Here is a 12852-nt window from a genome sequence, read left to right as displayed (position 1 = left end):
CATTAAAAGAAAAAAAAAACTTTAAAAGAAAAATATACATTTTAACTTTTATGAAGGAGGTTAGCAAAAAGTCAGAGGCTGATCTGTACCAAAACAAACTGCAGATTTCACAGAAACTTGAAGTCCCCATTAAAAGTTCTGTTTTCCACCAACACCCCCACTCCGCCTGCCCCCCGCCCACACTCCAATGGGGTGGTTCCTCACCTGTGGCTCATAGCGAATTAGGATGTCATACTCCATGGAATATGGTATGTTGTCAATGAAGAACTCCAAATAAGCCCCCTCGGGCACTCGGACAAAGCCAGCTCCAGTCCAGGATGGAATCCGGTCTGGGATATACTGCCGTTCCACCACACTGACTCCCTGGGAAACAAGGGGAACAGTGCTATGCTTCATATGCAGTGGAATTCAATTTCACTTCACAGCCAAAGAAATCCAAAGCCACCCAAAGATTCAAAACCATGACTCTCATATCTGTTCTTCAGACACAAATTTCCCAGTAGGTTGTATAGAGTTTTTGATATATAAGCAGGTAATTGGTTTCTTTTTAGTTTTGTGGTTGGAAGTCTTGGGACATTGGGGATGGAACTCAAAATGACAAGCAAGTCTAGGAGGGATGGAGTCATCTTCAGAGTCTCCACAAGGCTAGTCAGTCCAATGTCTAATGGAGTTATTTCTGTCTCATTGGCATTAGTTTCAGGCTCTAAGTACAAGGAAATAAACTCGATATGCTGATGAGCACTTGCTAATTATTAAGTCATTTTTGATGTCCTGTTCACAAGGCTATTAGATAATACCTGTGGTTCGTCATCTCCAAAGGTGGCCACCATCAATTCTTTTATTCCCTTATCTGTAAGGAGCTTTAACCATCAAGAGACACAAACTACATTATCCTCTATGAGACTTAGTTGGCTGTGTGACCAATAGGATGTCAGGAAATGATATTCTGGGACTTCTGAGTCCAGGCTTCAAGAGATCTGGCAGCTTCTGCTTCCTCCTTCCTAGAAGCCAGAGGCCAGGTGAAGAAGTCTCGCTGCCCTCACCCTACCAAGCTAGCAGGAAGCTCAAGAGACCTGCTTGGAGAGGTCATGTGGATAAAAATGCCCAGCCAGACTCCAACTGCTTCAGCCATTTCAGCTGAAGTCTAGACATACATTTTAAGTATATATGATGTCAGATATAATTTTGGAGCACACAAAGAGAGAAGAATGGAGGAAGACTTTTTCTTACAAAGACAAATTTCTTAAACACACCAGCCAAAAGCCTTATTAGTGAATGCTCCAAAGTCTTATTTGTGAATGACAGACTGACTCAGCTTTAAATTTAGACTGTTTTCAATAAGGCATGTCCACACCCATATTTTGTGCTGACAAAAGCTACAAAAATGCTTCTTCAATGGCCTCTATGAAGAGCACGTTTACACCATAACCCCCCTTATAATGCTGCTTTGCCAACCTGCCATGCACCCCTCTACTTACAGGCCCCAAACTGGCTTCCTCTGCTTCATAGAGGTAGTGATCCAAGGTGGTAAAGTAGTACCCAGATTCCACCCCGTCACACTGCCTTCCGATCATGTGAGGTCGACAGGAGCACTGGCCGGACTCCGCAGAGCAACTGCAGGGAGGAAGAGCAGGTCAGCTGTGTTGGCCATACACATGAATTGGTTCACTGGAAGCTGTTCTGTATTTGCCATTAAACATTACAACGGGTAAGAGGTTTATGTAGAATTTTATTTCCTTCACAAAACAAAAATATGTGAGGGAAAAAATAATGCCTGTGAATGAGTCCCAAACTCTAAAGCATGACAATGAAACCTCTTTTCAGTTTTACCTCTCTTTCTTTCTTCACTTATGCTCCACCCATGTAGAGATTTTCTATAGACATCACACACTTTCTTGCTTTGGTATCTTTTCTGTTTTGCTTATATCCAACTGTGAGCTCTTTCCTGAGCCTCAGACCCAAATATCCAACTCCCTGAAGGACACCTCCAACTTGATTATCCCAGAGGCACCCCACATGAAAGGGTCCAAAATGGCAACACTCAATCCCTCACGTGTTTTCTACTGGGGTGAAGGCACTCTTGCTCCCCACTATCCCCACTGAGTCAACTAAGTTGGAAATTTAGAAGGTATTCTACAGATTACTTCTTCATATACAAATAAGAACAAAATTCTGTGACCTTACCTCTTTGCATCTTATGTCTGTCTTCTTCTTTTCTACTGATCACGCTATACTTTGCTTCTCTTTCCCAAACAACAAAGGCAATAAGTCGAACTGGAATCCTCATTGCCAGGTTTGGAACTTATCAACCAAGTCACATCACAGTGGCCTTGGGAAGGTGCACTCTGCACCTCTCCAGCCTCATCTCTCCCACCATACTCAACTACTTGCAGTTTCTCGAACGCACTACGTGATTCAAGTCTCCTTCCCTTTGCTTATGCTGTTCCTCCAGCCTGAAGGTTCCTTTCCCCTTAATCCCTAGCAAAGATCCACGTGTTTTTTAAAAATTCAACTACAAACCACCTTTGCAGTGGCATTTCCTGATCACCAGCCCCCATTCCATAAAATGAATTTCCTCCATAAAATGAACTTCCTCTCATGTCATCACCTCCTTAAGGGAGGAACAATGTCTCTTTTACTCCTGTATCTTCAACATCTACAACAAAGCTCGTCAGAGTAGTAATTCACTAAACTGAAGCACTGGGTCTTCAAATCTCCAGTTTCCAGAGCCTCATTCAACTCCTATCCCTTTCTCCACGTTCTATTTCATTCCCTCCACCATTCTCAAGTGGTGGTTTCTGAGGTTTTAATTGTTCCTTAACTATATTGTTCTTAAGACATGTTGCTTTCTTCCTTATAACATATTACTGACAGATTTCTCTAATCCCTTATTTCTCTGACTCCTTGAGGATCTGAACAGGGCCTTACCTTAGTTTCCCCATCACAACTGGAGCCTAAAACCCAAATTACATGCATCCATATTTACTCCATTAAAATTTAATCTGTGCTAAGTGCAATATTGCATGCCTGTAATCCCAGCTACTTGGGAGGAAGAGTTAGGAGGATCACAAGTTCAAAGCTAGGCTCAGCAATTTAGGGAGGCTCTAGGTAACTTAGTGAGACCTCGTCTCAAAATAAAATATAAAAAGTGCTGGGGATGTGGCTTGGTGGTTAAGTACCCCTCGGTTCAATCCCCAGGACAAAAAAAAAAAAAAAAAAAAAGTTAAGCTGTGGTTTGAAATTGTTACTAAAGTAACCCATTCTCAGAGATCCTTTTTTTTTTTTTGTCATCCCAAAGTTCACCCGAAATCAATTATCACAGGAATCTGTAACATTCAGAGGCTTGTTTAAAATGTCCCAAATGGCTGCCACAATTCAGAAGAAGACCTCTTCCTACATGTCATGTCACTATCCCACAGAAACAGGAATCCTTAACACCCTATGGCCAGTTCCCAGGGGAGGAAAGCCTGTTCCCATTAGGAACCAGCGCTCTTGGCACAGGCTGCCACCAACAGCCATTTTTCAGAAATTCAGCCATCAGACATTACATCATATGGACAAAAGAAATCCTCTTTTCCTCCCCCGCAGATGTTTACCAAGGAAACAAATGACCAAAACACGAACCACTAAAGAAGAAAACAACTAGATCCTTCAGGAGCAATCACAAGAGACAGGAAATGGAGGCAAGGATGAAGAGGCCCGGCAAACTCCCAGGCTGCCTTCCATGAGGCACAGCTCCCAGTGAGGCAACTCCAGGAGACTCAAATTTGCCTCAAACTGCCCTGCCATTGCACATCTTGGTGACTTTGTGACAGATGTGAATCACCATCTCTGATGAGCAGGGCTCTAGGTCACAATGACTGCTTCAGAGAGCTCCTTCTTGTGGCTCTACCTGCCCCTACAGCTCCTGGAACCCCGACTCTGCTGTGCTTGTTTCTGTATTTCCAGCCACAGGTGAGACATTGCCATGGTTTGCCCAACTGCCCTCTGCACTAATTCATCTTGTCCCAAACTGTCCTTCGCTTTTCACACCAACTTCTTAATCTCACCTCTACTACTTCTGTCAGCAGAGTTTAAATTTTTCTGTTGGTGCAGGTCAGATATAACCTTCTCTTTTCTTTATCCCAATATTCAAACCTTATTTCAAATCATCTCTCAACCTAGCAGCCTCTTCCTGTTGTCACTGTGACTGTCTTAGCCTGTTTACTGTAGCAGTTTCTTAAACTGACTTCTCAACTCTTCTCCATCTTCTGCTTGGTTTGTCCAGTCAACCACCACCCAACCTGCCTTCCGGTGGCACTGTTTTCATCTTTTCACAAAACCCACAGTTGTTTCCCTGGATCTTATTATCTCAAGTTGTGAAGCCTCTGCCTGCCTTTCTGCAGCTTCCACACCCCAGTCACTGAAAACAACTGCTTCTCTTTCCAGGACCCGTGCTTAGCTTTCAGAGGAGCCACGCTCCTCATACTCTTCAACAAATATTTACTGAGCAAATATTGGCCTTCGAAGCTGTGCTTCCTGGCACCAATACCCTTACATTGTCAACTTTCTGAACCAATCCTTAAACTTCCTTGGTAAGTCCATTCTCCCTCACTCAATGATATGCAGAAAGAGAAATGAGGCGGATAGGGATGCACGTCCTAAGGAATTTATAGTCTAACTGGGGAGATAAACAATAAAGTAATTAACCAATGTAGTAAGAACTCTGCAGAACCACCAGCAAAGCACTCTGGGAATGGAGGAAGATACAGTTCATCCAACTGAGGAGACTGAAGAGGCTTCAGGAAAGCTGTGGCACCGAAACTTGAAAAGGATTTTTGATAATAGTGGGGTGTGGGTGCAGACTATAATCCCAGTGAGTCCAGAGGCTGAGGCAAAAGGAGTGCAAGTTCAAAGCCAGCCTCAGGAACTTACAGGCCCTGTCTCAAAATAAATAATCCAAAAATGGGCTAGGGATGTGGCTTAGTGGTAAAGCCCCACTGGGTTCAATCCCTGGTACCAAAAAAAAAGGATTTTTGACAGGTTGACATGGGGGGAGAGGTAGGTATGACAAGAACAAAGAGCATGATGGAGGAAGTGAGCAGAGATGGCCAAGATCAGACCAGATCGTCACTGTGCCACCCCCATTCCTGTCTGTGTCTTTACCTCCTTTTCCTCTCAGCTAGAAGGCCCTCCCCACCCACCTAATCTTCATCAGTTTTCACGACTGGTGCTCAAATTTGATCTTATCCACAGTGAGACACTTTCTGGTGTTCAAGTAATAACAAAAATCACATGTGATAGAAATGGTATGCTTTTTAATATTACGTGTTCCACCAGTCTCCTTGTAAAATAAAAACAGGTTCAAGTCATTGAATCAGTAAGATAGAATAATGACAAAATAAATAATACTCTTGGGTAGGCACTGTCAGCCTCCAAAGATGTCTATATCCTCTTCTCTGGAATCTGTGGATATGGCAAAAGGGACTTTACAGATGTCTTTTAGGTTAAGAACTTTGAAATGAGGAGATTATCATGGATTATCTGTGTGGGCTCCATCTCAGCACATGAGTTCTGAAAGGTGAGAGAGGCAGGCAGAGAAGTAAGCCAGGATCTGACCCACCATGGCTGGCTTTAAGATAGAGGCAAGGGCCCTGAGCAGCTTCTAGAGGCTGGGAATGGCCCTTAGATGACAGCCAGCAAGAAAATGGAAACCTCATTCTATGACTGCAAGAAACTGGACTCTGCCAACAACCACCGTAAGCAGGAAACAAATTCTCCCTTACTGTAGTAAGGCCCTTAGAATGCCATATGGCCCCATGGACATCTTGCTTTTAGTCTTCTGAGACTGACCTGAAGTGTAAAATAACAAATTTATATGTTTTTAGCCACTAAAGTGTGGTAATTTGTTATAGAAGCAATAGTAAAACTAATATAGGCCCTATGTTTTTCCAATAGGTGAAGACAGATTTTTTTTAAAACAACAGAGACTTCTCATAAATATAAAAATTAGCAGCATTTAAAATATTTTTGGAAGAGTTTTTAATTTTAATTTAAACAGTCATGTGCAAGGAAAATACAATTTTAACTTTTCCCTATTACTAAGGAATTAGGTGGAAAAAATTATAGTACAGAAAGCATCATTCATAATAGCCACCTAATAGCTCAATACTGTCATCTCCTCCATACGTCTGATTTCAATTAAGAGTTGGTTCCACCCTGGTTATCAACAAAATCACCCATTCTTTCCGGGGCAGCATCACCCTATCATCTCAACTATACTTTCTAATTGGTAGGAGCTGTTTCTAGTATCCCTTTATGTCCACATCAGGGTAATTGGTAAAGGATTAGATAAACCATAATCATTCAATACACTGATGAAAATGTCTATTTTATTCTATTTATTCTGCTCTGGTTTCAAAGTCGATAACTTTGAGTCACCCATTTATTGAGTACTGTGCTGAGTGCCATGGGAGATGTAAAAACTACACTGTCTGGAGACCTTTTAAACAAAGTTGTAACACAAAACAGAATAAAAGTGGTAAAGAGATGCAAAAATAAGGTGCTGCTGAAACACTGAGAGAGGGCTACAGCATCAGTATAAGAAGCAGAAATCTTCCCCAAAGTGGTGGGGGCTCAAGCCAGATATGGAGGGCCTAAGTTTAATTAAGGAAACAATTTTGAAGAATGCTGTAAAGATGTTTATCTTTTTCAATGTTTCTGAACATACTGTTTACCTAGCAACCACTGCCACTAATTCTTATTTAGTAAAGCAGGCAATCTGCCAGGCAAAATTTCTTTAACCTGGCTTGAATTATATTACTTAAATTAGATCTTCTTTAAATATTAAAAATTTCAGATTAGCAGTGGACTGAATAGACACGATCACTAAGCTTTTACTGTACCATCAAAAATCCATTTGGCTTGCAATACATTTTTAAATGTGGAAAATTTCAAATGACTTCATTCTGTCTCTGGCTTAAGTAACTAAGGATTGTTGAGGATCACATTTAGAGATTGCCTAAGGAGTGCGTGATTACTCACTCCATCTTAAAAACTGTTTTGTTTTTCAGATTCCTTTACTCAACTGGCATTTAGTTAATACCTACTATGTGTCTGAGGCAAGTGAAGGAATTCTGTCAGCTAAAAGGTATTTATGAGTGCTTACTCCAAATCAAACACCCAGCAGATATTTTCTGAGTGCCACTGACACACCACAGTCTCCTAGTAGGAGCAGTGCTTTAGGAGACGGGACCTCGGGGACACGTAGAGAAATTCCTCTTAGGGGAAAACACTGGGGAAGACAAACACCTCTAGAGACCAATAGAGTAGCAGGACTAGAAGTCATCTTTAAAGGATGGGTCTTTAAAGGCTGACAAGTCTTGTCAATCAGATGACTACCTGCTTTAAAATCTCTGACTAAAATTTTTTTGTTTCCAAACTTTCGATGAACACATTCTGGATTTTATTAAGTTTTGCAGGAGACACTGAAGGGCAGCCAGGGGCAGTGTGTGGGTGGAGACATGCAGGAAATGTGTGTGGAACAGAGAAAAAAAGGAAGGGAGTGTAAAAAACAAAGCACTTAGGATAAAGGAACATAGGACATTCCTGAGTTTAGGACATAATTTGGAGAAATACGTAGGCTACTTCCATTAGCTCAAGGAGGGCTGTGGGAGTGAGGACAGCTCTCTATGGAGGAATCAGTTGCTAAAGGAATCAATAAGCCCTCAGGAGCCACAAAGGAGTCAGAGAAGGGATTCCACAAGCAGACAGCAGTTAATCTTTTTTCCTGCTTTTGACTTATTCCCTGGATGTTTTCTAAGAACAGAAACTCTCGCTGGAGTTGCAGACTACAGGCCATACTGAGTCTGCAGCACAATGTGCAATGGAACAAACCCAAATAAAGAGGCCAAACAGAACATGTTCTTGAGACCCCAAACATCTCATTCCTTCCCAGTGGACTACCATGGTGTTGGGAAATGACCTTGTAAGAGAACTGAGTTTTGAGTCCAAGAAGCTTGCTCAATGAATTCAGCATGTTCTCCAAGGGGAGATTCAGGATGACAAGGGAACATCTGTTGAGTCTCTCAGCCATCACTTACACTGACTTTACCAGATGTTCTGACTCTGATCCAGTGAGAGACCAAAATTCTCTGGGGCTCAAAGGCGGTTTATTAAACTCCCACAAATTGAGCACCTTGCCAAATGTGTATTATAATTTTTGGTAGAGCTTCATGTTCCTTCTATTCAAGAAATACTGGCATATTTTTGTAACTAAAGAATTACTATACACAGTTTTTATTTTTGGATTTGGAAGCTACCAAAAAATAAAAAAAGAAAGAAACAAACAAAATAAAAAGATTCTCCACGTAAGTAAAAAAAAAGAATCTGTTTTCCATCTGTTAGATTGGCAAAAAAATAAAATGTTTAATGATATCAGCTGTTTCTGGGGATGGGGAAAAGGTATTTTCATAATCCTCTGGCTGGAAAGTCAACTGGTATAATCTGCCTGGAACAACCTGACATTCTCTATTAAAATAAAAAAAAGTGCATGTACTTTGACTTGGCACTTCCATCGCTGGTAACCTGGTCTACAGAAATATCTCTAAACGTTCATCAAGATAGCAAGTATATTCACTGTAACATTTTTAAAAAGGAAAAAAGATGAAAATAAGCCAAGACATTTTTACATGTTAAAGTGCCAAAGAGCTATTGAAAAGAAAGAGGTAGATAAATACAAGCTGATATGGAAAAGGTTCTACAGATGAAAAAGACCAAGTTTCAGAATATAATACACACGTTTCTTTTTTAAAACCCTGAATAAAAGTAGAAAACAAGGAGTTCATGATTTTCTTTGAATTCATCTGTCCAAAAAACAAAAAAAAAAAAAATTACTAAAACTTAACATGTCATTTTAAAAGAAATGAGAAGGAATATCAATCTTTTCCATGTTTTATTGGTGCACTACAGAATATCAATTTTAATAGTTTAACATATTAAACTATTAATTTCTAGGGAGATATAAGAAGCTGCTCATAGTGGCACTTCTAGGCAGTGCTTAGAAGAAAATTGAAAGTGAGAACAAGAAAAGAAACACTTTTCACTTTATACCTTTCTGAACTTAATTTTTTTTTTTTTTTAACCATGGGCATACATGGCTTCCATTGATGAAAAATACTGAAAAGGAAAACACCATCATAAAAACTCAAGTAATGCAAGTATACTAGAAGGTTTCAAAGCTATATCCTGGAATAAAATATTGAAAATACAGAGATTGCGGGTACCAATAATTACCAGGTATTAAAACCAAAGATGGACATACTCTGTATAGCTTAAGAGTCAATAGACACTCAGGCTGCTCCTAGATGTGCTGACCTGCCTCAGTGGCTGTGGTAAAGAGCACAAAGTGGAGCTCCACTCACCTGTTGTTGAATGCTCCCCCGAAGTCACAGTCACAAGGTCGACAGCCATCCAGATCGTTGCTCAAGCCCCAGTGCTGTGGCTGCAGAACAGAAAAGATGAAAAGAGTAAAGGTGGGTTCCTGGAGCTGCACAACACACCACAAGGAACAAGTCACAGCGTGGTTTTGGTTTTTCCACCAAAGACAGCTGACAGAAGAGACATTCTGAAATAATGAACCCAAGTTTGCAGGTCACAGGAGGCAGAGGGTTATAGATAATCACATGACAGGGTCACATCAGACTCCTTTTCTTTGTGCAATTAATGAGTAAGCAGTACAGATACCAATTTTCTTCATTTGAATTATGCTGGCAGTAAGTCACAGCAAATATTTGGCAGGACTTTAATTTTCCCTCAGTTCAGGTTGTCATAAATCCCACCAGGAAAGCCTTTCAAGGATTCACCTGTGTGGAAAGACCACATAGATTCTTCTCACAACTGGAGGGTGAGGAGACCATTAAGTCTTTGGGGCATTTGAAATGGGAAAAAAAAAGAAGAAGAAGAAAGAAAGAAATGGGACAGTATCTATCAGGGAAGATGATTTCTAAACCTCAAAAATGAGCAGATTAAAAAAAGGCTACCCAAGCTGTGCATGGTGACACATAACTGTAATCCTAGTGGCTTAGGAGGCTGAAGCAGGAGGATTGAAGCCAGCCTCAGCAACTTAGCAAGGATGTAAGCAACCAATGAGACCCTGTCTCAATAAAAAAATAAAAAGGGTTGGGGATATGGCTCAGTGGTTAAGCACCCCTGAGTTCAATCCCAGGTACCCAAAACAAACAAAAACTTACCAATTTAAATCAGACTTCCAGAAATCTATTTATAATCTATCAGGATTATATACAAATACATTTTTTAATGGTGATAAATGTAAGAATACCATAGAAAATGCAGAATAATGTTTTTAAACTGTCCTCAGGATTACTCCACCCAAGGCTAGGGATGTAGCTCAATGGTAGAGGGCTTCTGTCTGGCACATGCAAAGCCCCGGGTTTGCATGTGCTAGAAAAAAGCCCTCTACCATTGAGACTTACATTTATAACCAAATGGATCTCAAGCATCAAGCAAAAACAACAAAAACCCATTCAATCGTTTTGGTGAACTTTTTTTGTGTATTTCCTTCCATATTTTGTTTTTCTTGTTGGATATTTTTTCCTACATAATCAAGACATTATTCATGCCCTGTGTTTTTCTGTTAAACAGCAGAAGCGTTTCCTCATAATATTGTCATTTTCAACAGCAATCAATTTAGCACTGTATGGAAATCTCCAAATTTACTTAACTATTTTCCCACTCTTGTTCCCAAGTCTTCTGCCATGATTAATAAAGAGGCAGTGAGTCCTGTGAATAATCTTTGTCCAATTTGGTGATTATTTCATTAGGACAGATTCCCAGAAGTGGGATTAGTGGGTCAAGGGGTATGCACATTTCCACAGGCTACTGAGACGTAGCTCCAAAATGCTTTCCAGAGTATGAACCAGTCTGCATTTCTATCAGCAACAAACAAGTGTGAGCCCTCATTATGTCTTCACTAATAGCAAGTATTCTCATTTTTAAAAACTTACTAGTTTGCCTGTAAAAGTGGTATTTCACTGTGGCTTTATTTTATAATTTTAACTGTGAACATCTTGTCAAATTATTCACTAGGAATTCCTATATCGTGAACGTTCTACTTGTGTCTGTTAACATTAACACATAAGGGGTGCTGGTAGACTCCATGATGGTAAAAAGCGTACTCTATTAAAACATGTCATGTTCACTAACTGTTCATCCCATGTGATTAGGATTTACCTACCAGACACTGGTCACAATGCTGTCCTGTCACCAGACGCTTACAGTAGCAGTAACCAGTCTCAGAATCACAAGGATTTCCGCCAGGAATCGTTCCCAGAGGGTTGCAAGCACAAGCTTTATTAAAGACAAAGTGAGACAAAAAAACACACAAAGTGAGTCCAAAGTCACTGTTTGGTTTTAGAATTACAAAGTAAAATGGGAATTGGGTACATGGGAGAACTCCCAAACTTCTTACTAAACAGACTTACATTTACAACCAAATGGATCTTCAGCACTTAAGTCATAGAAGCCTTCTTTGCAAATATCACAATGTTCTCCTTCCACGTGCAATTTACACCGACACTGACCAGCAATGAGACCAGTAGAAAAATCAGTGTAACTGTCACAGATTCCCCCATTCTGAGAACCTGCTGGGTCACAGGTACATTCTAAGAAGAAGAAAAAGGAGCAGGTTAAATGGACCAGAAAAGACAATGTATTATTATGTAAATACACTGTTCCCTTCCACCTTCAAAATCTCACAAAAATAAACCAAAGAAGGTTCAACTATCAAGTAAATTCCACTCCCAACAGCCCAGGAAGCAACTAAACTAACCATACTTGGCCTGCTGCTCATACTGAGCTCAGAGAGGGATGTTACTACAGACAATTCCATGTGAAAGGTAACCTAAAGTAGGTCCCAATGTGACATATCCCCACATACTTTCGCAGAGATTAGGATCTCGGATATCCCTCTCCGGGTGCTGGTAGTAAAACGGTTTGCACTGCTCACAGTTTCGTCCCATGGTGTTGTGCTGACAATCATCACACACTCCCCCGCTGACATTCCCAGTGGCCAGGAAGACGGCCATGTCAAAGTGGCATGAGCTGGAATGTTCGTTGCAGTTACACTCTGTATAACAAGACCAATGTAAAGAAAAGACATTTAAGCCACTTATCAACAGAGTCTGCAGGAATAAGGCTCATGTAAACTGAGTTCAGAAAGAAGAGCAATCAACAAGAAGGCATAATCTCACTAATGATACTGGTTCAAACCCTAAATCAGGTTGGAAACTAAAAATGTGAACTCTCTGAAGCAAACATATTTATCTGTGAAAGAAAATGGGCTATTAAAAAGGAAAAACCCTCGAGGGAAATTCTCTTGGAAACATATGATCAGAAGGACAGCTGCCAGTCCACTGAGGGTATCCACAGGTCCCATTCAGTGGGACTGGGTGAAAGTACTCCAAAGGTGGTACATTCCTAGGAAAGCCTGTTTGGACTCCCTGTTTGGAACAACATGGTATGAAGTATCATTTTCCCTTTTCCCTATTCCTACCAGCACATCAGGCCTCTTTGGTAAAAGAGGTAAAGCTCTTTGGTAAAAACTGAGATTTTGTTGCGTTGTATTTTGTTTTGCTTTTGGTACTGTGGGATAGAACTCAGAGGTACTTTACTACTGAATTATATCCCCAGCCCTTTTTTGTTTTGGGACAGGATCTAAACTGTTGAGGGCCTCACTAAGCTGCTGAGGCTAGCCTCAAAGTTGCAATCCCCCTGCCTCAACCTCCTGAGTCACTGGGATTAAGGCATATACCACCGCACCCGACAAAATTGAGGTACGTTTAACAGCCATCTAGC

The 12852-nt window shown here is 40.7% G+C and overlaps 1 protein-coding gene across 1 annotated transcript in view; it reads right to left on the bottom strand.

The window, feature by feature from the left end:
* Window positions 1–12852, bottom strand: part of Lamb1 (laminin subunit beta 1) — a 72280-nt gene that overhangs the window by 38845 nt on the left and 20583 nt on the right. The window contains exons 10-15 of the mRNA XM_071612897.1: window positions 11936–12124; window positions 11481–11660; window positions 11234–11346; window positions 9402–9481; window positions 1479–1614; window positions 205–363 (exon numbers count right to left, since the gene is read on the bottom strand). Coding sequence (XP_071468998.1) covers window positions 205–363; window positions 1479–1614; window positions 9402–9481; window positions 11234–11346; window positions 11481–11660; window positions 11936–12124 — 857 coding nt within the window. The remainder of the gene's footprint in view (window positions 1–204; window positions 364–1478; window positions 1615–9401; window positions 9482–11233; window positions 11347–11480; window positions 11661–11935; window positions 12125–12852) is intronic.

This window comes from Marmota flaviventris, chromosome 1 (genome assembly GCF_047511675.1).
Source record: "Marmota flaviventris isolate mMarFla1 chromosome 1, mMarFla1.hap1, whole genome shotgun sequence".
In the NCBI taxonomy this organism is placed as follows: domain Eukaryota; kingdom Metazoa; phylum Chordata; class Mammalia; order Rodentia; family Sciuridae; genus Marmota; species Marmota flaviventris.
The sequence above is the reverse complement of the archived record's forward strand: the minus strand, read 5'-3'. Positions and strand labels throughout refer to the sequence as shown.